Here is a 26,682-nt window from a genome sequence, read left to right as displayed (position 1 = left end):
GGGGGTGTATATAGAACCACCCTTTACAGCCTCACTCCACTCTCCCGAGGGCGCTTTTCCGGCTCCTCTCCTTCTCGCCGTTCTCCGCGATCCAAACCCGGAGGAGGCTTCTCATATAAATAGAAGAAGACTAATCCCCTTCCCTCAATCGTTTGAGGGAAAGCAACAGAAAGAGACCGTGAGATGTGGCAGAGCTGCGTGTCCCGAGGCCTTCGCCTCCTCTCCTCCAAGAAGGCGTCGATCGGACGCCAGCCGATCCGCCACTCCCCGTCTACGCCCAGATTTCTTGTCACCAACTCGGTGTTAATTCGATTCTTTATTTATTATTATTTTTTTTGTTTTGTTTTGGCTTCTTGATACGGTCACGTATTCTTGCTCCAATTCCCGCGGAACTTCTTGATACGATCACGGATTCTTGCTTCAATTTGTTATTTTATCGATGTTTGGAATGTTTCTGATTTATTTGATCGCGTGTTTCTCGAGCTGCTTTGTATGTGGATTTATCCTTTTATTTCGTTGTTTTCTTGAGTGGTTCTTTTTAATCTTTGTTATATTGTGTCATTTGTGCGAGCTGTGCCAAGTTAGATCATTCATCTGATTTCAGGATTAATGTTTTCTTGAAAGTTGAAAGCCAGGATTTTGCTTTTTTTTCCCATCCTGTTGGTTCATCTTGTTTGCGTTCTCAGACTTAAGTTTTTTTTTTTAATTCGATTTTTTCTTTTTCTTTTTGATTCATCTTGTTTGCGATCTCAGACTGAAGTCCTCTTTTTCGAGATGCAATTTTTTTTGGGAATAATTGAAGGCTTCAGCATGCTATAATCGGTTATTAAATTACTTCCTATGAATATCATTCTATTTTATGTTTTGATGCCTTTGGTTGCAATGAAACAAGCTAGAATTTCCTATTTTATCATATTACATTTTAGAAAATTCATATTTGACAATGATATTTGATTTTTATTTATTTATTTATTTTTTATATTTGGGGTCCTGCTATTTGTCGCCAATCAGGTTTAATGCTTGAATATGTTTATGCATTTGATTGTTGAGATAGAGGATTTCGTAGCTAGAATTTTCAGTAGTTTACTACACTGTTACATATCAAAAAATGCATTTTAATTCGGACATGACAGTCCCGATGTTGTCCAAATCAGGGTTTTTGGTTACTCTGTATCTTTTCTTTGACTTTCATTCTTTCTTATACTGTTTTCAGATGAGATCACATCTTATCTTGACTATTTTGATAAATGTTATTTTACTTGCCCTTGTATTTCCTGTAAATGATAGTAGTTTCATTTGTCTTCTCCATAAAAAATAAAACTGAGTATTGCCTTTTGGGATTGTCATGAAGGTTGGACAGTACACTGTTGTGGATCACACCTATGATGCAGTTGTCGTAGGAGCTGGGGGTGCTGGACTTAGAGCTGCCATTGGACTCTCTGAGCATGGCTTTAACACAGCTTGCATTACCAAGCTCTTCCCTACTCGCTCTCATACAGTTGCAGCTCAGGTACTGAATATTAATTTTGTTTCTTTAGACCAGATTTTAATATTTATCTTTGGTTAATAAAGATGATTTTTTCTCTTTTTTGAGTAGCTGTGATGAGTTCAATAGACTGGTTTGGTCAGCCCGTATATCATCTAGAGCTAGGGTTATTCTCATGTACATTCATCTACCATGGCAAAAGATTGATATACTGGTGTGATTTGTTGACTGTGCGAGCAAGTTGCTATTTCGACAAGGTATAAGAAGGCATGAAACTTCCAAGTGAAAAGTTATAGAGTTTTAATTTGGAATAGCTGTGTGAGGCAGGACTCATAAATGAGGGTTTCTTATAATGCTTTGATGCTATAGACTGGAGTTGTCATTACCATTTCTCTTCTTGGCTTTTGGTTCATGTAACAAGAACCATCAATTTTGTTGAAAATTATTGCTCCTATTTGCAAACATGGCACGGAAATGTGATGCATTTGAATTTTGACATTCTTAAATGCAGCAATAAGGCAATCACTGTCTACCAGTGGGTAGTGAAATTCTTGAAAGATCTGTTGTTCCATTAGGTTCAGCATATGAGTTCCCTTTTTCTTTCTGTATGTACTTGACTTTTGACAAAAAAAGGGTTATATTTGACCTTTTGAATAAAGAAACAAAAGACAGATACAGCAAGACAATGAGAGATAATTACACAGTTTATCTAATATGGCTTCCCTTCATAGCCCTGGAATACCCTAGTTCACAAGTACTTGTTAAAGAAAATAAGAAGAGGGCACACATGGAAATATGAAAATTCCATTACAAGCAACCAACAGACAGTTTTACTTGTTTCTCCATGAGAAATGCTGCCTTAAGTTTCTGAACAACATTAATTTCTTGTGTCTAACCAGAGTGATCCAAGAATAGTGGGACTCTTGTTAAATTTTGCTGGCCATGTTTAGGTGATATATGGGCCTTTGACTGTTTGACCTAAGTTTGATTTTCTTTTCTAGTGCTTTGGTCTGTGTCAGCATGCATTTCCGTATTGACTGTGATAGTTTTGGTCTTTTGAGATAGATAAACAAATTATGCAACATAGTTATGCATAAAAGTGAAAGCAGGATGGGACCAGAGTTATCCCTTTTCATGTGAATGGCTCCAATTACATTTTCCTTCCCATTATATGTCCCCAATTTTGACTGATGAGAGCTCTACACTTGATATAACTGTTTACACTCATGGTAAGCATGTGAGCATACCATACCGGAGTGGTCATAATTACTTTTTGCTTTCCTTGATATCCTAGAGGCATGCATCTCTGCAGTGGATCTGTATCATGTCATCATGGTTCTGCTGATAATTGAGTTTCTAATATTTCTTCTTAAAGATACATAAATGCACACTATATGCAGAAATTACAATACCATGTTCTAGATAAAAACCCAGAGGGACTTTTAGTCGTAACCAGCAGAAACTAAGATCTGCTTGCACTAATTTCTTTTAAGAGTTGCAACATTATGCTTGAAAAGAAACTAAAAAAATTGAAGGGAGGTGTGCTTTAATAGTTAACTGTTATTTTCAATGACATGCTGATCTCTGAGGCTGTTTTATGGGATTGGTTATTCATAAAACTTTTATCAATGCACCTTCCAATTTATTAAGCAATACTTGTATATGATGTTAATCAGGGTTGTATAAATCATGCAGGGTGGTATAAATGCAGCCCTTGGAAATATGACCGAAGATGACTGGAGGTGGCATATGTATGATACAGTCAAAGGAAGTGATTGGTTAGGTAACTTGCCTAGAGCATATTAACTTCTATACTTGAATTTTTTAGCACATATTACAGAAGATCTTCCTGGTATAATGGTTGAAACATCAAACATCCCCAATGGTATAATGGTTATAACATCGAACATCCCCAAAGCAGCTCTTTCATAACATCAATAGGAAAAAGAAAACTGTGATGTCATATATTTGAATATTCTGTTTTTGTTCTAGCAGATCGATTAAACTCATGTTAATGTCATCTTTCCATGGCATCAAGTAACAGACAACTGCATGTTGTGTTCTTCAGGTGATCAGGATGCTATTCAATATATGTGCAGAGAAGCACCAAAAGCAGTTATTGAGCTTGAAAATTATGGATTACCATTTTCCCGAACTGAAGATGGGAAGATCTATCAACGTGCTTTTGGAGGTCAAAGTTTGAACTTTGGGAAAGGTAGAGGTTCAGATGTTGCTGTCGCAAAATTTTATTCACATTTTGTCCGCAATAGTTCTCCATTGTTTACTTATATATATATATCACTTGTTTGGCATCTACAGGTGGCCAAGCCTATCGGTGTGCGTGCGCTGCTGATCGAACTGGTCATGCATTGCTTCACTCGCTTTATGGTCAAGCAATGAAGCATAACACCCAGTTCTTTGTGGAATACTTTGCATTGGATCTTCTCATGGATAGCAATGGTAAATTACTGTACAAGCCAAATATCTGCATCATTTCTTAATTGCTGAGTGTCCACTTATCTTAGAATTGGTTCATCTGGATAACTTGATTTATTATCTCTATTTGGCTACATTTTGGCCGATTAAAACAGCTTATACAATTTATTTCTTGAAGACTGGTCAATATGAATGTTAGTCAGGCTTTATATTCATATGGTAGGATAGTGCCCTGTCACCTAAATTAATTGGATATGAGGAATAGAACCAAGTGCAATGACCTGATAACTATCTATGGTGCAGTAAAAAGGGGCTTTTGGTTTATTTAGGTTTAAGATAAAAGTTTGTTGAACTAGGGTGGAAGGGTATGGGTTAGGTTTGAGGTTTCTACATGGGGCTAAAGCTGAATCATGAGGTTCTTTGTCTGCTTGATAGGATCTGAAATATGGTAATACTTGAGCCATATGAGGGTTTTGAGGAACTAAGATTATACTTTAGAGGTTAAACAATATATTCATTCTCCATGGGGATTTTAGGGGAAACGAGGAGAACAAAAGTTCTACTAATATACAGAAATGATGTATAAAATTAGCAATTAATCGTTAAAGGAATGAAGGAGAGTAGTCCTGGTGGAGTCTTCAATTGGTAAAGGACCCAGAATTCATCGCTTGAGTGTTGAAGAAGCTAGCAATTTCATCATAGATTCCCATGGTGAAGAGAGAAAAATCTGAAAATTATGTTGCAAATGTTAGATCGATGATGCCCAATGTACATGTATATGCAGAAGGGAAGATTTTTGATATAATTCTATTTGAATTAGAATTCACTTGTCCCCGTATAGAATGAAATTAAGACTTAGATTGATCCTTTAGGACTTTATATATATTGTCATGCCCCCGACCTGAGTTCGCGAACCGGAAGTTATATCAACCGCCGCATACTCATAGAAAACCCTTCCCACAAGCATGGAAGGAATCTCAACATGATATCATAAACATGCAGTGGAATAATTTTAAATAATAATATGCAAACTTTATTTCATTAACTAATTCAAAATTTAAATGTCTCATAGTTCTAACAATATTCTAAGGTAATACATCAATTTAAATAAACTTTAATTTAAGATAATCTGTGCCAAAGTTTTGCTAGTTGTTCTCCCATATTGAACTCCGGTCAGGCTAGTTATCTGAATATGTAAAAATAAAAAATCATATAATGAGCTAGACAACCCTAATAAGCAATGATCACTTTAGCTAAATAAATCAGGCGATTAAATAGATAATAATTTATAGAAAGTAAGCATATATGCAATATTAACATGCGAATCAAATGTTTCTTTTTTAAAAAAACAAATTTTTGTTCATGGATTCTACTTTTTTCAAATATTCAATTCATCTTATCAACATTGGATTATGACTACATTTTTTCTGTGGTAGGGTCATAATATTGCGTATCTTCTTGCGGTGAGCTATGCATCATCTTGTAGCAAAGTCCTTTAGGACTGCATATTTGCTTGCGGTATATCGCGCATCTTCTTGCGACACAACTTTCAGAACAAATCAAGTGCCAGTGTATTAGCCTCCATTGATGGGGTCCTTAACATAGCTAGGTCAAAATTCAAATAGCTTTAGAGTTTTGTATTTCAATTCTAAAAAAAGACCGAAAATCATGCGGTGTTGAAATCGGTCAATTGTATCAATAATAAGATCATATATCATCATAATATTTTAAAATAAATATATTCATTAATATTATATTGCTCATCAAATCCATGCATCAAGAATAATACTATTTAAAAATTATGAATATAATAATTTTATAATTGCTAATAAATTTAGGAAAAATGAAACATTACTTATCTTGCGAGCGAATCCAAACTACCAGTCTAATCAATTTCGAGAATCCTCCTCAAATCTTGGTATTTAAAAATTATATACTCATCAGAATTTTATCATGATTATTCGGAAAATATAATCTCTAATTTCAACACCCTCATCGAGCTAACCTAGTGGGAGTGCCCGACACCTCAGTCGGCCCTGATCAAAGTGAAATTCATTCGATCATGCTCATACTAGGGTATAGTTGGTTCAATAGAGATCTGGGGTAATCCGGTCTAATAGTGTTTGGGAAGGGCCAAGGTGGGGCTGGCATGCTGCCCGACGACCATGGATCAGGGCCCTTCACCAGGATTGATTCAAAATTATTGAGAGGAGTACCTTACTAGATCTAACGTCTCTAGAGAGACTAGAAAGAGAAAGTTCAAGTAGAGAGAAATAAAAGAGAGAGAAGGGGGAAGAGAGAGATTAGAGCCTCTCTCTCTAGCCAAGGAAGATGAACAAGGAGAGAGAAAGGATGGCTGCGGTGGAGCCTAGGGTTAGGAGACCCATGGCTGCCCACTGTGGACGGCGGCTGACGGCAACCGGCTATCGGCGAAGAGGGAAAACTGGCTAAAACTGGGGTTCTGCCCCCATAATTCATGGAATTGTGACATCTCGGCGGCTGGGACTCTGGCCATCACTTGTAATTATTGTCGGGAGTTGAGAGTAGACTCCGGTGATGAGCGCCGGCGGTAAACAATGATTGGAAAAAGAAAAAAAAGGCCCGAACTTCCTAAAACATAGGAAAACAAGGCTCAACCAAAATTCGGCGATCACCGGTTGGGCTTCCAGAGATCACAAAAGAGGGAGAGAAGAGTTAACCAAAGATTTTCGAGTTCTTACCTGACTTCCGGCGCCGATTTGCAACGGCAGTAGCGCCAGTAGTGGTCGGCGTTTGAGGAGAAAAATTCCAAACGACGGCTTCAATCAGGGGACTTGGGCTCTCCGGCGAGAAGGAGCTCTAAATAGAGCCAGAGAAGGCCGAAATCCGCCCCTAGGTTGGCTTCCGTCTGATCTGATGAGATTAAGAGGAAGAAGACTTCTTCCTCCTCCGCACGTGTGAGCCCTTTTCTTTTTCTCTATCTTTTCTTTTTGTTTTTCTTTCTCCTTTCTCTTTTGGGCCAAACCTTTCTCAATTGGGCCAGTCAAATGGACCAAGCCCACTTCGCTAAAAGTCGGGTATTACATATATCTTTAAATCCTTAAACTACAGAAGTGACTTAATTTCCTTAGGCCGCGTTTAGAAGCGGAATAAGTTAACCTGGAGTAAATAAGCCAACTTACTCGTACTTTTCTTTACACCGAAATAAATTACTCACTCTACATAGTGGATTAATTTATTCCTTGATTAAGTGGAGTAAATTGGTTTGGAAGGAAAAAAATTACCATTGTTGAAATACCCAATTTGCCCTTCTGAAAATGATTTAACCCAAGTTCCATTGTTTTTTTGGTTGAAAAAGAGCGGAATAACTGGCTTAAATACCTTCTACTCCCTCTTATTCTGCTTCCAAATGCAGCCTTAAACTATATAGTAGCAGCTTAATTTCCCAATATTTCAATTTCAAAAATAACTTTTATCATTACTTGTTAAAGATTTAAAAATATTCCTTTAATAGCCTAACTAGATTTCTCTCTTAAATGATATAAAACATGCTCCACTTCTATAGAATAAGGGAATCTAACATTGCTGGACTTTTTTTTTTTTTTTTTTGCTAAACCGGGCGATCTATACCACACGTGTACGGATACACCCAATAAAATCGGAAAACAAAACATCCCGGAGCTCCCGAGGCAGCTCCCCGTCCCCAGCCCATAAGGTGCTACCGGCATGGTTAGCCACATATGTGGCCACCCAATCCGCAGCCCCGTTGGCTTCTCTAAACACATGCTTCGCCTGGACCACCCCTCCGTCCCTCATCATCAACCCAATATCGCGGAGCAAGGGATGGTCGGCAGCACCGGCTCTCAGACCCCCCTGGATCCAACTAATGACCGTAGCCGAGTCACCCTCCAAGATGACTGATCTAGCTGAGAGCACATACTGAGCGTGTCGAAGACCCGCCCAGGTAGCTCTCAGCTCCGCTCCAGGGACCGTACAGTCAAATACCTGACAGCCTCCTGCCGCCACTACCCTGGAGGTCGGGTCCCGAATAACAAAATCCGCTCCACCTCTCGTGCCACCATTCAGCACGGACCCATCAAAATTAACTTTGAGGAAGCTTGGGGGTGGGGGCTCCCAGGTGAAAAACACCGTGTGAGGAGCTGCCGAGGCAGAAGGAGAACCCCAGATATCCCGAGCTATCAAAAGACCATCTAAGGATAAAGCATGACTAAACTCTGCCGCCTGCGCCCGGGCGCTCTCCGCCACGAGCCTAGGCGACTTGCTCTGCTCACCAAAGGTTCGAGCATTCCTGGCCAGCCATATCTGGTATGCTGTGCAGGTCGCTCTAATCGCCTCTTGGCGAGTCAATGGGTTACCCGACCACCAGCGGATAGTTCGTAGGAACTGGTCCCCACGGGTCCAACCATCCCATGGCAGCCCCGCCGCACACCACGCCGCCCTCGCCCATATGCACTGAAACAGTGCATGGTCCACCGACTCATCAGCTCCGCATGCCCCGCACTCTGGGGGCAACCTCAAACCCCGTTCGCTCAATACTGCTCTTGTCGGAAGTCGAACCCAAACGACCTTCCATAAGAACAGTGCGACCCTCGGATGGAGGCCTAGGCGCCAGATCCAGGCACAATCCGGCCCTGGCTCATGCTCTGGCCGGAGCACACGGGAGAGGTCCCCCACCCTCACTCCGGTCCTACACGACGTGCTCCACACCCGGGTATCCGGACCCACATGCCCCGGGATCGGAAGGGATCTAACCCTCTCAGCCAAGTGTGCCCCAAACATGTGACCCATCCTATCCTCATCCCAGGCAGTCCCGCCCGGGACAAGGAGGTCACAGACCCGCAGTCCCTCCACTGCCTCAATGTCAACCATAGTCGGCCAGCGTCTCAAGGGTAGGGCACCCACCCATGGATCACCAACCACATCAATACTCTGCCCATTTTCTATCAACCATCTAGTGTTCTCCTCGACCATGGGAAGATATCTGGCAATCTCTCGCCACATGAATGAACAGCGACGCCCACTGCGAATCGCCCCTGTAGTGCCAGTACGGCCATATCTGGTAGCCATGGTCTGACTCCAGAAACCCTGTGGCTCCAGCGTGAATCGAACTGCATGTCGGGCAATCAGCGCCTCACGTCGCTCCACCAGAGACGAGACCCCGAGGCCACCCTCACTCACTGGTAGGCAGACACTCTCCCATGCCACTAGATGCATCCCGTGACCCCCTCCATACGACCCCCACAGGGATAAGAAAAAGAACAGGGATAATACATTGGAACAGACCTATTCATGCTACTTGTGAACACCAATTAGTAAGAAAAGAGTTAAAAAACTAAAAGAATATCTTAGTATATCTGGACCCTAAGACTTTTCAAGGTAGGAGGAAGACAAATGCTTCTGAACCAAGGGATATCAATTAGTTATTTTCAAGTCATTTTAGAATTTAGATTTAGTTAAATAATCTCAAATTTAAAATCTTTTGCACCCATGTTCATCTGCATGTGCATTATAACTAGTATAACTCAAAAGTCACAGGAGCAACTTCACAAGTCTCATTACTACAACCATTACTGTTACTATCAAGATTTATCTTACTATTTAGGTATATGTTTTGTGTGCTGATGTTGTATCTAGTTTGTTAAGCCCTTAGAAATGTGCTTAATATATCAGTGAAGTTTTGATTAACTTGCGGTCAAAGTTGTGGTGGATTTATGATTTTAAGGAGAGTCCAAGGAAGTTGGAGGTATATGGTAGTTTTCTCATTCTGTAGTTTAAGATTTGGAATGCATTAAGCTGGAGTTGCAGGTTTATAGAGAAATTTGCATATCAGTACTAGGCTTTTTCAAGCCTCTATCTTGCTAGTCTATTTATGCTTTGCTTTTGTGGTCATGTCTTTTTCCTTATTTTGATGGATCATGCATCGCAAAAAGATCTGTTTTTTTGTCTTTGTTGTGAGGTTATAGCTGTTTTTTTTTTTTTTGCATTTTCTTGTTTTTGATAATTAGGGTTTGCCATCAAGCTAGTCCCTGTGTTGACTTCATATTGTTTTAGATTGTGTCACCAGTTGGGGCATGTTGAAAATATTGGATTAACTCAACAAAGTCGTGGCCCATGGACAAGTCCGCTCTCTCTTGCTCGTTCTCTCTGCTCTCTCACGAAAGTCATGAGAAATTGAGATGCCTCTTCTTTCAGTCGCTCTCTCCACCATCTTACCTGCTCTCTGGCGTCTCCTCTCCCTCGCCCACTCTCTTCAGCATCTCCGCTCTCTTGCCCGCTTTCTCCACCCACCATAAGGCTTCCCTCTTTGTCTCCCTATCTCTCTGTCTTCCTTTCCAGCTCTCATCTCTCATCTCTCTCTAGTATTGTAGACCGCCGAAACCTACTGCTCAGTAATTGCTCTCTTCGTTCGTGAGGGTCAAGTGGCAGCCGAATCTCGCTGGCTTCCCTCTCACTCCCTCTCTTCCTCTTCCTCTCTCATCGACCCTCCTTCGCCTCCATTGGCAGGGCGATTCTATGGTGGCTCCGCCTCGACCTTTCCTCTCTCTCTCCTTCTCCCTGTCCCCCTTCCTCTCTTTCTCCCTGTCCCCCTCCCTCTTTTTGTTTTGGTACGTTCCGGTATGGCACAATACGAACTTGTACTGTACTATACCGGTAGCCGACTAGTACGGGTCCTGGCAAGGTACGCTGTCTCGGTACCGGATCCCGTATTGGTGCCACTTGTCACTGTGTTGGTATGTTCGATATGGAGGCCGGTTCGACATTATCGAGTGTCGGTACGCCCTCGTACCGTGAACTAATACAGTACGGTACGCCCTGTACTGTTTGGTTCGGTATGGTATGACGTACCATGGGTCACGGTACTAGTTTGGCGAACCTTGATTGCACAAATATGAAATCTTATAAACTAACAATTTGGCATTGATGCGAGAGTTTGGAAGTTACATAGTTTCTTTTTCAAGGTTCCTCCTGATATGTCTTGGCACAATGTTGTGATGGATTCTTGGCCCTTCTGAGGTGATCGATTGCTGTTGGTGTATTGCATTATTACTCATGGCAGATGACTTGTGGAATAATGTCTCAAGTGTTGGGTCCATTGTTTTGTTAGTCCATATCTACTTATTGTTGTTGTATCTCTTCTAATGAATTAGTGCTCCTTGGAGTTGTTGTTTTTGTCACTGCCTAGAGATAATTGGTCATCTTCTTCTTTGTTTCTTTTGCTAATAAAAAGCTGCAACTTTTGTTGACTTGAAGATACTTGATATGACATTTGGTTATAAAATCTTTTCGATTGCGATAACAGATATCCTCATACAACTTTTGGTATGGGATGCTTAACTGGGGCGACTCATTATTATCCACAGACCTTTTTTGTTGCAGAGGCGCTGGCATTTTAAATTTATTAAGATAATTCAGCTACAGAATTTTCTTTTAATTCAAAGTGGCATTCATTCAGCTCCAGTAGGGGACTGAGTTGTTTGCAGCAAGTTATGTGTCATAATTGAAAATGGGATGCTACTTTATGAAGTTGCATTGCACACTAGGTTGGTACAAGTCTTTGGGTTTCTCTTGTTGTTTACTGATTATCAGAGAGTTGGGAGGGTGCACCATTTTGGAGTCTCTTGGTTCCATGCATCTTAATTTGCTTATTTATTTTCATTTTCTGCTGGTTTGGTATCTTGTAACAAAAGATGTAAGTGAGCTATGCTCGAGTGAGCTAAGCCTAGCTCAAGGCTGAGCTTGAGGGTGCTATGCGTAGCATAGCTTGACTCATTTTCTAATTGAAAGAGCCTGAATTTGAGCCTTATTTCGAGATAAACATGAGCTGGTTCAAGAACAGCTTTCCCATTTAACAGCTTACATGAAACCCATGTGGGATATTACAAATTACTGTTGGAAATATCATGCTTGTTATGATTTGGATTGTTAACTGTGCTGTTTTATGTGTCCCATATCTTTTTTATGAATGTGGCTCTATTTCTTGTTTTCTGCCTCTTTTCTCATTCTGCTTGGCAGAAGAAGAAAAGTGATTGTATTCACATTTTCTGTTAGAGTACTTCATCAACTATGTTTCAGGGACTTGCCAGGGGGTGATTGCACTGAACATGGAGGATGGGACCCTTCACCGTTTCCATGCTGCCAACACAATTTTGGCAACTGGGGTAGCTATATTATCTTTCAAACTATATACTGTCTCTTCTTAGATGTTAAAGAGGTCTTGTAACCATGTTTTGGCTTGGGTCTCAGGGTTATGGCAGAGCATACTTTTCTGCAACCTCAGCTCATACGTGTACAGGAGATGGCAATGCTATGGTTGCACGTGCTGGATTGCCTCTCCAGGTCAGTGCAGTGGTTTCACCAAGATGGATGAAGCTGCAATTTCAGAGCATAAAACATTCTGCTTATGCTTTATTGGTTATTTAACGTGCAGGATCTTGAGTTTGTTCAGTTCCACCCTACTGGCATATATGGTGCTGGGTGCCTCATCACTGAAGGTTCTTATTTGTTATTTCCTAGTTCTGAGTTTTATATTTTGTAATATGCCGTACTCTCATGCGATATGATCTTACTCTCACATTCTAACCAGTGTCTCCTGTCTAGCTTCATGATACATTATATTGTCTATATGGATGCCAATCTTTCGATGTATATTCTATTGTTTGCTTAGCTATTTGCTGCTATTTTAGGATCTCGTGGTGAAGGTGGTATCCTTAGAAACAGTGAAGGCGAACGTTTTATGGAACGATATGCTCCTACTGCCAAGGATCTTGCATCACGAGATGTTGTTTCAAGATCAATGACAATGGAAATAAGAGAAGGTCGTGGTGTAGGTGAGAGCTTAATATTTGAGCACATCTCTTGACAATAATTTGGATAATGCTCACCTAGAACATCCGGTTTCTTCTAATATTCCTCAGGACCACTGAAGGATCACATCTATCTGCATTTGAATCATTTACCACCGGATGTTCTCAAGGAAAGACTTCCTGGCATATCTGAAACAGCTGCTATTTTTGCTGGTGTGGATGTCACTAAGGAGCCCATCCCTGTTTTGCCTACAGTGCACTATAATATGGGTGGAATCCCCACAAACTATCATGGGGAGGTAATGTTGAACTGCGCTGCTCATGGAACTGATACCGAGAACTTCTTCCAGTTGTTTTCAGTATGTGTTTATATATACACTTTTCGACCATGTATTTTGTTTTGCAGGTAGTTCATATCAAAGGTGATGATCCAGATTGCATAGTTCCTGGTCTGATGGCTGCTGGAGAGGCAGCTTGTGCATCTGTTCATGGTGCAAATCGACTTGGTGCAAATTCCCTTCTTGATATAGTGGTTTTCGGCAGAGCTTGTGCTAACAGGGTTGCAGAGATTTGCAAGCCAGGTAATTTCACCCCTCTTTTAACATTTTCTTTAAGTAATAAGCAATTTTAAAATGTGGAATTCCCACCATAATATACTGTATCAATTATGGAACATTTTAGGAGAGAAACAGAAACCTCTTGAAAAATATGCTGGAGAAAGGACCATTGCCTGGCTTGATAAATTAAGAAACTCAAATGGTTCACTGTCAACTTCAAAAATTCGTCTCAACATGCAACGGGTAATGCAAAACAATGCTGCTGTTTTTCGAACTCAAGAAACACTAGAAGAAGGTAAGTTGAAGTAAAATTAAGTTTTTGTTTCCTTTCAAGTTTTGCTGGGTAATTTTCCTCATTGTTTATGGGATCTCTGTCATTATGATAAGGATATATTTCTACCCATATGAGCATTAGTAGTTTGACATTTCTTCTGGTGAATTCAGTGGGCTGCTTACAGTTTCCTGAATTTCATTTTAGGTTGTCAGTTAATTGACAAAGCTTGGGAGAGTTTTCATGATGTCAAAATTCGTGATCGGAGTTTGATATGGTTGTTTTTCAATTCATGCTGTCAGTGATGTCTTTTCATTGTTTCCAATTACTTAGGTATCTAATTACTTGGTATGGTTGCAGGAATTCTGACTTAATAGAAACAGTAGAGCTGGAAAATCTTCTAATAAATGCATGTATAACTATGCACTCAGCTGAGGCAAGGAAGGAGAGTAGAGGAGCTCATGCTCGTGAAGATTTTACGGTCAGATTTACTTTCTGCAGGGAATAAAAACTTATCACTTGTTTCCTTTCCTGATTAATTTCTTTAACATGAGGCTACTACATTCCTTTTCTGCAGAAAAGAGACGATGAGAACTGGTTGAAACATTCACTAGGGTCAGTATCTATTATCTCCTCTCTGACATTAGCATCTTGTAATTGTCAATCTCTATCACATTAGAGACACCATTACATTGGTATTCTTTTTATAAGTAGTTTTAATGTCATAGTCAAAAGCTTTGTCAAGGCTTGCAAAAATTCCATGATCTCAATGTGTTAATCTATTCTGTAGAGGGACTTTATTTTTAGGGTAATGTGAGACATCCATTGATGTTGAAGTTGTGGAGGTGAATGTCAGCTGTAGAGACTCAGTGTACATGAATAACAGGCAGCAGCAGAGTTTTTAGGGAATTATTCAGAAACTGTAGAAGAAAGATAAAGGGATGGTCATAATCATAATCATCTACAACCTTTTCCCAAATATTTGGAGTTGGGTTTACGGATCCTCATTTGCTCAGTAGTTCTTCTGTTCAGGGCCACCTTTGATAATTTTTGCATTATCACTTGGTATAATATATGCGTATCCCTTGTAGCCATTGGACCCAAAAGAAATTATAAAACTTATACTCATAAAATCTGAGGTAAAAAATACTTTGCAAGTAAAGTCTTACCTCGAAAAAGAATGCTTGAGATCAAGGTCGGTGGAACCGTCACGAACCACCCAGTTGGTTCGGGGCGTCCTGAGCCATACCGGCGGTGGATCGGGACGATTTTGGCAAAAAAATAAGACGCCGTTGCTGGAGGAGAAGAAGAAGTAAGAGAAGAAAAGAGAGAGCGAGCGGGGGAGGGAGGGAGACGGAGGGAGGCCGGCGGAGGCTGGCATTGGTGCAGATGGCGGAGGCTGCGAAACAGGGGTTCAGTCGCGGCCTCCGCCATTTGCACCAACGCTGGCTCCCGCCGGGCTCCGCCAACCTCTACCTACCTCCCTCCCTCTCTCTCTCTCCCTCCCTCCCCCACTCGCTTTCTCTCTTTTTTTCTCTCCCACGGTCTTCTGTGTCGGTATAGGCTCGGCCCGGCACGACGTGGATCCGTACCGACTTGTACTGCCGGGCAATCGATATGATGCCCAATACCGACACAGCAAATCCTGCTTGAGATTATATATATTATAGAGCGTGGTGAGTAATACTTCAGACTTCTGGTCATTAATGGTTCATGCATTGTATTTTATGGAAAAGACAAATTTATTTTATGCCGCATGGGACAAAAAGGTGCTAAACTCTGTAAATTCTTAAAATCATGAGCATTGCTAGACTTACACGGGCATGTAGGTCTCTTCCACCTACACGCAGTGTAGGTCCAACATCTATCACATTCGGTAATTTATCATTTAAGGGCCTGTTTGGGTACTTAGGATTTATAACCTTAGGATAAAATTCATTATGGGATTTAGGTTTTAATCCTATATGATTATATATGAAATCCTGTTGGGAGAAAAATCCCATGTATAACTGATCCTATCCTATGTTTGGATAACAAACCATCATTCCCTCCTCCTGCAAACCACCCCCCCCCCCCCCACCCCCTATGTTACCCTTTTCAACATTTCCAACAATTAAGAGCAATAAAAAGGCAAAAACAGAAATCAAGCATGGACATCTCAGTTTTCCAACAACTGACTAAACTTCTAAACTAGCAATCATACCGAACCATTCCAATCATTTTAACTACTACAATCTCACAGAGTATGTTTCACATAATTGAAAAGGTTTTCAATAATGCTTTCATATGAACATTGCAACACAAGCTTTTTCTTTTACAAGGCTGCAACTTTTGTGTGCCCAGTCACAAAAGCTTCTCTTCTATCATTATAATAGTAGAGATGATCCAATGCAATCATATATCCAATTTAAGACTTGACAAGAATTAGATATTTTGATAATCTCTTATGCATAAAACTGGAGCACCCACCTAACCACGAATCGTATAGGGTTTGTTTGGATGCTTGGACTGAAAATCCTATGGATTCGTGGATTGGGCTAGTACAACCAACAAAATAATAGGATTAGAGGTTGGGCTAGGTCTATATTCATAAATACTTAGGAGTAGCTTCGGAGTGGGCTGGCCCGAATTCCATAGGGAGAAAAAAAGACCGGAATCCTATTATTTTGGATTTGGGCTGGCTTACTCCAAAACTATTCCTGGGTATTTATGAATATAGGCCTAACCCAGCTTGTAATCTTATTATTTTGGCGGCCGTACTGTCCCAACCCACGAATCTCATAAGATTTTCAGCCCAATTATCCAAACATAAGTGAGAAAAGTAACCTGCTAGAATGAGTTTCCTAGACCAGTTAAACTCTTCGCTTGCTTTATTAGAAACCTACAACCTCTATTTTTCATCCTCCTTACCTCCTTCTTTCTCCTTCCATTCCCACCTTCAACTCTGCCTCTACTTTCCTCCTTTCTCCATCTTCACATCTTCCTAGACCTCCACCTCCAATTCACCATTATAGCTATATATAAGAATCATGATTGTGGAGATGTGCTGAGAACATGTTAAGCCTCAAGGTCATGGATGATGCACTAAAGGTTCACCAGGTTGGGATGGTCAATGTCTCAAAGATGATATCCATTGTAGGAACATCAAGCTTATATCAGGCTTATGCCAAGCATTGGCTTTATGTTGTTCACCTAATGTATGAAATAATATAATCAACTGGAGCACCCACCAACCAGGCCCATGGCCATCACCAAATCCATGGCTATGGTCCATGGAGGGAGATCAAGGCAGACTTCGTCTTGAGGAGTTGGCAGCCATGGGAGGAAAGAAGGGAGATGGTGAGAGAGAAGGGTTTGGGAAATTGAAACAAAACCATCCAACTGTTTATTATTTTTTAATTTAAGTTGTTGATTAGTCAACTATGCCAAGTGGCGGATCTACACAGCATGTTGGTGGAAGAGACCTACATGCCTATCTAGCATCCCTCTAGAATCATATATGAAATAAACTAATAAGCTTATCTAAAGCTCCAACTGACTCATCAGAAGATATTGGTGAACATTTGAGCATAAAAAATTTCGTAGATGACCATAAAATTTTCAGCCCTTGGTATGCTAAAGTGGAAGCATAACAAATACGTCACTTTAGGACATCACTGTCAGGATTTCAATGGAGTATTGACATCACTTGCTTGGCATTACATGGTTAAATAATGATGTATTTTCAAGTTAAATTGTCTGGACTACCGCAGCGGTGGTCATCTTGATTACTGCATTAGATTGTTATTAGCATACATACTTGCTGTTGAATACCTTAATGACAGCATATTGCCTATTAGACAATGAGATGCAAGTGCCCATGGTATCGTAGTATGTAAAATTCATTAAATCCGGAACGTTTTGATATACTAAAGTTAGGCCAGTATTCACTGTACATGAAAATTTTGTTAAAGCTTTTATGCATTTGCTCAAGGCCTCAGGCCCTGGCAGGATGATCCACTGCCCCTTGGAGTGCTGAGTTACTTTTAATGCAGGACTGTGGTACTTAAGGAAAGAATTGGAATCATTACATGTATTATTCTATATTTTATGTATCTGAATAATTTTATTCATCATAACTGGACTTTGGTGTTCTCATTCTTAAGAAGTCCTATGCTCTTTGATATATACGCAATATCTTGACAATACAAAATGCACATGTTATTCTTCGTATGTATCTTCAGTCTTTGTAACTTGAGTGTTTTTGTTTTGGTTGACAGATACTGGGAGAATGAGAAGGTCACACTGGCATATAGGCCCGTCCACATGAATACCCTGGATGATGAAGTTGAGTCATTCCCACCAAAAGCACGTGTTTACTAAAACACTCCTCTTCTTGTTTGAGTTGCTTTTTGAAGTTTTGCTCACAAAAGAATTGCTTTTTGAGGGCAACCCAATTACAAGAGTTTGATGGTCAAGTAAAGTAGTTAAATTGCAACATTCTCTCCAAAGGGAAAAAGTGCAACCCATTTCAGTGGGAAATGCCAAGTGCCAACATGCTGTGTCCTATCTCATAGGGAAATGCTGATATTTCTGAATTATGATCAAGATGCCTTATCTCAAATATAAAACAGGTTTCATTTACTCCTCTGATTTTTGTTTGTGCAGAAAGTAATTTGGTCTCTCTAAATAATGATTATACAAGCAGGTCTTTTCATATGTAGTTGACAATGTGGTAAAACTTAAAAGCATTCACTATAGTGATATCATGAGTTTTGTAGTCTAGAGTAATTGCTTACACAGTTTTGGCCTCTGTGAATGCTGTATGTAAATAGTAGAAGTATTCTCTGCATCTAGAGTAGTTTGTGTTACTGCGGTAATGTTGATTCTCAATACATAGATTTGATCTTCTGACATGACTACTAGAAGTAAGGTGGCAGAAATTTTTCGTAGATTTTCTATGAAACGGTGATACTTTCTTCCATCAGATCTCCAGCAAGCTCATTAATAAGTACATTCAACACATGCTTCTCCATATCTCTTATGATTTCATCCTTTTCAACTGGTGCAAGTATCATGCTATTCCAGCCAAGATCCCACATACAGTTGACATCTGGATTCCTGTTCTGGATATCTCTTTCAAGCATCTCATGCAGAAATTCTGCAGTGTCATAATTGTTGTCCTCGATGTTGGTTGGGAACTTCAAACTCTCAAGATCATCATTCAACTCTGTAATCAATGTATCCAAGCGTCTGACTTTCACCGGTGTATAATAAATTACTTCTTCTCTTTTGCCCTTTCTTCTTAGTAATTCATATCCACAGTCTAAAAGAAGCTTATTATCTTTGTCTGGGCATGAATTGTCATTGGCTTTGAGAAAACCAATTGGAATCTTGAGCTTGAAAAGTGCCTGTACAGTGTTGAGGAAATGCTGATTGTTTACTAGAACTTGCACGAGGAATTGGTTGTTTGTAAGTGAATCTTGTCCATCAATTTCAGATGCTGCCCGAGTCGGCCACTCTAACAGGTTAGAGTTGCTGCTGATTTCCCTGCTATCAATTGAACCTGTAACAAAAAATAATATGTGACCCTTAAAGTTCGTCCTAATTTTCCTGTTAAAGTTGTTTAATTAACTTTCAGATTTAAAAATAATTATGTTAGATTTCTATTTCATGGATTAAGGCATAAGTAATTTTCTGCATCTCATTGCTGCATGCTGTGTAAAGAGCCACATTAAATGAAACATCTTGGTTACCTTCTGACTCTTTCCCCTTCGACTTGAAAGGTTTTAGTTCTGGAACATTACTTGGAGAGACTTGTGGGGCTTGCTGGGTATCAGTAGCTAAGTTGATGGTAGTATAGCTCTGCATGAACATGAAAAAAATGCTGTCAGATTGCAGAATAGAACATATGCAAATGCTTGTGAATTACTGCCTCCGCCCCCAACCCCACCCCCGCAAGTCATTCTTAATTTTTACACTAATGCCAAGTTTCTTGGTTCTATGAAGGTTATAGTTATTCCAGATGATTTCCCAAAATAAATAGGATTTCTGAAATACTTATTGTCATGAAATACGAAACAACAAGCATTTCCATCTAATGAACTGATAAAGGAGAATCAAACCTACATTGGTCTCTGCAGCTGATCTCTTCTCTGGCATCTTTGTTGTATGTTTGCTATCATCTATGTGCTTAGTGCTTGAAATGGTGATGGATTCAATTTGCTGCTGCAAATGCTTGTCTGAGTTCATTGCATGAATGTCGACTTTTGCTCCATCAGCTTTATTGGTTCTATCTTTCCATCTATGCACCTGTTCATCTGAAAATGAGGCTTGTTCCTTGAAGTGCTGGCCTTCTGCGTTGGGGTTTTCAATATTTTCAGACCTGTCCTCTAATATTCTGTTGATTTCAACTCTACGTACTGTTGTGTCTGTAGTATCCACCTTTTGTACAGTTGGGATATGCACAGGTGTCTTCCTTGCAGTCACTGGAATTGGAGGCATGGTCTTCTCTTTATCAATTCTTAGATCTGTCGTCGTGATTTTTTTATTTTCCAAGTTCCCTCTGGCTGTTTTCCTCTCCGCTTCATGGTAAGTAGACTTTCTATTCCACTTTTTTGGTCTTCCTTGATGACATCTCTTTGGATCGTCTTCTGGTTTATCTATCGTAGCACTCTTTAATGAACTTCTTTTCCTTGCAGTAATGACTGTGCTGCCAGATAACATCTTTTGTCTGCTCATTTCATAGGTAGATTTTTCTGCTTTTTTCAATTTCGGGTCCCTCTTCAATGTTATTGTGGTTTCTGGCTTGTTTTCCGCATCATTGTCTGTTTCCATGGCACTATCATGAACTGAATATTTGGACTTCGCTCCATGCATTGTAGATATATGCTTTGGTACATTATCATTTGCATTTATTGAGCTATTACTCTGAACAGAAAATCCATCTTGTACATTTATCTCATATTTTTTGAATGAATCCTTCTTTCTAGCTGCATCATCCTGGTTTACTAGAATTGGTTTCTTGACATCATGGATGGTCTGTACAACTTTAACTTTGCTTATCTGTTCCTTTATGAATGCATTTTCTCTCGATTCCTTCACTTCTTTCTTGGTTACTCTATCTTTTCTACTGTGAGCCATGTTGGCAATATCTGCCTGCTTACTGATTTTGAGATTGGACTCTGGTAAATAATTTGAAGCTGGACTGGTATTCTCAATGTCAGTTAGACTTTTTAAGTTTGTCTTGCCTTGGCTATGTGCTACCTTATCCTCCCTAATGCCTTTTTCCTGTGGAACCTTCTTCTGTCCACCTGCTTTGAACAAATTCTTTTGCAAAGATGTCATCATATCAACTTCCTTTTTACTGACTCCTGTGTTTGCTATTAAAGTCTTACCCATCTCTGTTTCCTTCTTCAACTTGGGGACCTTTTGTGCTTCACCATTCTTCACATCTGCTTTGGGTGGTGGAACCGGAAGTTCTTCAAGGCCCATCAGTTTTGCAACAACGTTTGGTATTCTCACTTTCTCACATGCAGGACTTCCTTTAGAACCCAACTGCTTGATGGTTTCTGGAGTAGAGGAATTGTTACCGCTTGAGGTGCTCCTGGGTTCCTCCCTGATGGAGCTCATAATGCCTGAAAACTGGGCATCAGGTCTGAAACCAGGACCGCAACTCAGGGACTTCCTGTGGGAAGTGAATTGCATGGAAGGGTTTGGGGAGCCTTTATTAGAATCTGTTGCAGTCTTGGATTTTCTGGGGTAAGATAACGCTAAGATGTTCTGCTCTTGAAACCCATCAGAAGAAAATCTAGGCCTGTTCACTGACTTCTTTCTACTTGTTGTGTTAGAGGATGACTCATCTTCATCTTTGTCCTTCAACAATCTAACATGCTTTCCCTGAGAACCAACCATGTGGTCTGAAGCTTCTAGCAGGTTTACAAGCATTCTCAATGACCCCTCCAAATCTACTGCCCCTCTCAGTAGTTCCCTTCCAAGTTCTATTGAATTCCTATTGAATTTTGGCCCATTGGAGCAGATTTCAAGGATCTTATTCAACTTCTGAACCCCTTTTGATATCTCGCTGATTTGTTGATGGGATAGGAAAGGGTATTGATCTGTTAAATTCCTCTTGTCTGACATATACCGACCATTCTTTTCTCTGAAAGATATTGATCCACGGTGCAGAATACGCTCATTGCCAACTGTGGCATTGGTAAAAAGTTCTATGTTTTGCAGTTTCCCAGTCTTGCTAAGGGCTAGGGCAAGAGCCATTGACACATCAACAGTGCGTTCTGTGTTTGTGGCTCTTCCAACAGGAACAATGGCTCGTGAAGCACCTTCTTGAGCAGTTGTCTTGTGATGTCTGCTGGTACCAATCCACAATTTTGTGACCTCTGTGTCAGCCATGTTCTTGCCACTCTGTGAGGTCCCCCAAGAAAAAAAATTATTGGAAAAGTTAATCAGACATTTGATATAATCTCCAAAATAAAGTTAAGAAACTTACAAACTTGTTTGTGGTTGCTTCTACTGGACCCCGAAAAGACCTCTGAGAGTTTACATAAGCCCCTGCAGAGCACAATATATGAATAGATAGCCAGAAGTTTCTCAGACCATTGCATGATTAGGTGAGGATAAAAGCACTGGAACCAAGCTTCTATGAGACCCTTGCCGCATAATCTTCAGATGCAATTATCTGTGCTTGTTACTCAGATGTAATTGCGGGGTAGCTGAAGGATTTCTTTTCTAGGAACTTATTTTCCATGATTAAGTTGTTGCTGAATGTATGGTGGCAACTTATCTGTCAATTACATTGAACAGCATAGGATTCATATGATAAACTTACCACTTAGGATTCCTATCCTTCAGTAAGTCAAAAGTCTGTGAAACTGGTATTGGACCATGGAGTTTATTTTTTCATCCAACTAAGAATCTTGGAGGTATTTATGTTCATTCTTTTCTTTATGGTTCCATAATATCAATTATATTATTGATTGGGAATGCAAGGATTAAGCTTATGGGACACTTGTAATTTGTTGCTCTGAGATTGTATCATACTAGAACAGATAATTGTTTAAAAATAGACACGATAGTAAGAGGATGGCATTTGTATTGCTTCCAGCACTGCTAAAGAATCAACAACTTAGGAACTTGTTTATCTAATTAGGGGAATAACCATATACAAGTATATGGCGTGCAATCGTTGAGTTCAAAAGTGGTCGTTATGCATTGCTGGTTCAAAACTGGCTCTTGTTTTTGCTTTGATGGAAGAAGTTTTATCCATTGATCAACTTTTAACTTACGACCGGTCATTAAAAACAACCTGTGAGATCTTTGAAACAACGAATTCTACTTAATGGTTTGGCTGAAAATTCTTTTTGGATGATATGACATGATGGATGTTCATTTGCCTTCAAGGTATCATGATGATATTTTTTTTGAAACTTGATTCTTTGATATATGTGGATAATTAGCAGAACCACTTTGTGCTCAAGGAAGGGTTGCTGTACAACTGAAAGAGAGAAAAAATGGAGACCAAATGGAATCCTCAAGAATCTACCTTAATTTTCCAAGGGAATGGGAGGCTGAAGCCACCTGATATCAAGAATTTAATCTGTCTTCATCTTTGTAATAACTGAATTCTCAACACTGTGCAGTGCTTCCAAGAATTAGAAATGAGGAGGAGGTAGAGGAGGTGGTCGCTGGTTTAGTTTACAAATATGAAACTCTGGATAATTCTAATGAGCACCAATCTTGTTTACGAGATTATAGTAGAAACTTACGGATGTTGAACTTGCACATGCTTCTTATAGGTTGGGCCTCAAATGATGGACATTATACAAGAAATCAGGTGGCTCAGCAGTTTGGCTGACATGAAAAGTGGTTGAACTGGGTTTTTGCCTTACGGTTTCAGATTTTTGGGTCTTAAGTCAAGGCATTGGCAGGACGAGCTTGAGTAGCATAGTTGCAGAGAAGAGTGAGGTGCCAATTTGGATAGAAGCTGTGACTATGATAAAGTGATTCTGGCAAAGTACTATAGACCATTGCAGGTTTTGATGCCAGAAAGGCATTGGAGAGGCAATTGATTCTGCGATCCAAGAACAATTTTGGAATCATAAATCACCATCTGTGATTATGTATATCGGAGATACAAACTCAACAACTATCATGGTCATAAATCTGAGCTTGCTTTCAGTAACAGCATCCTCATCCATTAGAATCACCATGTGTCTGGTACCAGATTCCAAAGTCATCTGATGATTATTATATGGCCTTTCATATATTACTTGATGATGCAACTTGACTATTGATTGAATAATAAAATATTTTTGAGATCTTGATTTCCTATATAATCTGATTCTGATCTTGCATATAAGAATTGTTATTAGATGGGGTCTTTGTCAAGCCATTGCAGAGTAGTTTGACGTGCTATCAAATATCAGTTCTGTATATATGATGTAAAAGTATTAATTTGCTGTTGATATATTGATATATTATGCGGACTCCCATCTACAATTTAAGGTTACATGTTTAGCAATGATTTCTTCTCTTTTTTTGTTTGGTCCGGAGGAACCTGACTCTCATCTCTCATCCTAAAGGAAGCTGTCTTCACTTGTTTTAAAGGACTTTCTACATAAAGCCCTCTGAAAGGCTAAGAAAATTTTCCCATTAATTACCTGTAAAACATTTATATTACAGACAAAAACCTTTCACTTTTCCGTAATCATGCACAAAACCTAATTAACATCCCTGCATAGATGGTCACTCTGTAAATTAAGGGCAAAATACAGAATATCAATAAATAAAGTACATGTAAAGATATATTATGTCTATAAATGTATGGCCGAACTTGGACTGGCATGTGAAATTCACAATCTCTCTGATGAATATGAGAGGCAACAAGGAAAGCTATAACCATTGCCAACATAATCCTGCCCACTTAATTAATGGGTCAGTCAGCATTGGATCTTGATAGCCGAGTCATAGAACTTTGAAATATCTTCCTATATATACTACATTCAGAAGCTAAATGTTTAACCATCTAGTATTTCTTTAAACCAAATTTTCTTTGGACAACATACCGCCGGAGGTCACCGGAGTCGACCGTTGGCTCGACGACGCGAACCCCATCTTTTCCTTCCTCAACCTGAGATCATCCAGCAGCTTCTGTGCAAAATCCGATCTCTTAGCCATTTGGTAATGAGACCACCCTTCTCCTTTCTCCCAGCTTTTCAGATGTCCAAACTTTAGGACCTTTCCTCCTGAGGCTTCGGCAAATGGACGTAGAGAGAGAGGATAGAGTGGGTGTTTCTTTCCATAGAGTTGGTGGGTTATATCTCTCTATGCTTTCGGCTATGTGGTGTGAGGTGGGCTGTCCTCTCAGAAGGAAGGAGAGTTGCATTTTCTTTCTACGGGGAAGTTTGACGTGAACGCTAGATTTGGTGACCGTTCCTGTTGTTGCATGAGTGCCCGACTTCCACCGCATTCTAAGCAAAGCAAAATCCTTCGAGGAGAAGTCTCTCCATCCCATAATTTTCTGGTTTGAGAATCCAGTTGAGGAGATACATCAGGCTGTTTATCAGGATCGATAATTAAAATGCGAAACCTTTTTGAGATCCTGATACCCATTTATGGTGGGAGGTCACAGTAGAGATGGACTGTCGCATGAACATTGTGCCGGTCCGGTACTGAATTAGCTATTCATCCTTGGTGCCCTGGGACCGACGTAATTCATCCTTGGTGCCGTGGGACCGACGTAATCCACGCTTTCAAAGGACTCTTTTGGTTCGTAAGAACAGAAGAAGGACCTCTTATTTGATTAAAGTTTTTGAAAGCGAAAGATGAAAAAAATAATATTTTCATCAAAATAAGGATCTTTTTTTTCTTTCAAAAATATCTTTAAGCCATCAAAATTTAGATAAGGTCTTTTTTTATTAAAGGTATAATAGATATTTCATACAATATTTTCAGAACAATAGATATCCAACTAAACATAATTCCCTTTGAAATGTACCATTTTTTTTTATAGTCAACCAAATATACCAAAATTATTTGTTCAGATATTATATTTTTAGAAATCAGTTTTCAGAAAAAATATTTTCGTGAACCAAATGAGACTTTAAAAATATTCTAGAAACATAGATCCGGAGGAACTTGGTCCGCAATCTCAGCACCTTCTGAGATCGTCTCCAACTTACGATTTAGTTCACTCGCATTCATGCTGGTAGGTAAGGGTTAAGTTTTAGGTAAATTGGATTGAGCCTGTTCTTAGTCGGTGGCAATGCATTAAGTAATAGGCTCTCTATATATAGAATTCTTCACTAAGTTTGGGCCATCCAGAAACTTAATTTTTCTCCGCTTGATAAAATAATAATATCATTCGCATTAACGTGGTCTTTGATGCCCAACTATGACATCTCCTGGTGATCCCCTACACAGAAGGTTGACGTACTAAGGATGAAGTGCAATAACATGGAGGGGACACACCTTCATGCTCCTTTACTTGGATCGGAATCTACCAGTACTACTGGTGCCTTGCAGTATTCCAGAATTCTTAGGACTGTGGAGTCGCATGCATCCACGATCTCTTCTGCTGTTCCCTTTCTTTCATTGAATCAAGAGAATCAAAGTATTGTACGTGACATGCACCAGTGAATGCATGCATGTATATGGATATGTATTTGGTACTCAATCTATGGACTAGATAGACGTGCCGTCTACTCTTTCTCATCGCAGTGACGATATCAAGATTACAAAGGCGTATAAGGTATGCAAATATCATTTAATATTTGGTCATATAGTTCTGGTTCTGTTAACATGTTATCCAAGCATTCCCTTCCTTTTGCCGGGCACTTGGTGTCGCCTCTTTATTCAAGAATGGCAAGGAAGCCGCGCCTTGCAGCGGCTTTTGTATTACTTTTGCAAAAAAAATAAAAAATAAATCTCATAATATTTTTTTTGAATTTTTTTTTAGGAATATGCTTCTAAATATCAAATTTTGCACAAATATCCTTTCAAAATTAATATTAAAATACTTATTTTGCTATTCTATTTTTTTTTATTTTTATTTTTGCATATATACTCACATCATATAATGCTGTTAAAAAATTAATAGTTTTAAATTAAAATGATTAAAATATTCTTAATAGG

General features: G+C 39.6%; 2 protein-coding genes across 3 annotated transcripts; one reads left to right on the top strand and one right to left on the bottom strand.

Annotated features, from left to right (window-relative positions):
- LOC103702714 (succinate dehydrogenase [ubiquinone] flavoprotein subunit, mitochondrial) lies at nt 1-18,177 on the top strand. Of its 2 annotated transcripts, XM_008785256.5 has the most exons (16): nt 1-300; nt 1,352-1,510; nt 3,182-3,269; nt 3,555-3,701; nt 3,806-3,946; nt 11,996-12,081; nt 12,167-12,259; nt 12,351-12,414; nt 12,607-12,750; nt 12,838-13,025; nt 13,133-13,307; nt 13,408-13,578; nt 13,762-13,831; nt 13,915-14,035; nt 14,132-14,169; nt 17,814-18,177. In XM_008785256.5, the coding sequence occupies exons 1-16, from the start codon at nt 184-186 to the stop codon at nt 17,914-17,916; spliced, it is 1,905 nt and encodes a 634-aa protein (XP_008783478.3). In that variant the 5' UTR covers nt 1-183; the 3' UTR covers nt 17,917-18,177. The 2 variants fall into 2 exon arrangements, 1 of the variants encoding a protein (XP_008783478.3); XR_005506538.2 differs by lacking the exon at nt 13,762-13,831 and having other exon boundaries at nt 3-300.
- Nucleotides 18,148-24,841, bottom strand: LOC103702750 (uncharacterized). The gene is made up of 5 exons (XM_017841709.4): nt 24,615-24,841; nt 22,040-22,101; nt 19,663-21,954; nt 19,290-19,398; nt 18,148-19,099 (listed from the first exon to the last, which is right to left on the bottom strand). Exons 1-5 carry the CDS (start codon nt 24,724-24,726, stop codon nt 18,492-18,494), a joined length of 3,183 nt encoding a protein of 1,060 aa, XP_017697198.3. The 5' UTR covers nt 24,727-24,841; the 3' UTR covers nt 18,148-18,491.
- Between the last annotated feature and the right edge of the window lie 1,841 nt (nt 24,842-26,682).

The sequence above is a fragment of the Phoenix dactylifera genome, chromosome 1 (genome assembly GCF_051530095.1).
Source record: "Phoenix dactylifera cultivar Ajwa chromosome 1, Ajwa_hap1_PhDact_Kaust_v1.1, whole genome shotgun sequence".
Classification (NCBI taxonomy): domain Eukaryota; kingdom Viridiplantae; phylum Streptophyta; class Magnoliopsida; order Arecales; family Arecaceae; genus Phoenix; species Phoenix dactylifera.
This window is presented reverse-complemented; position numbering and strand designations above follow the sequence as displayed.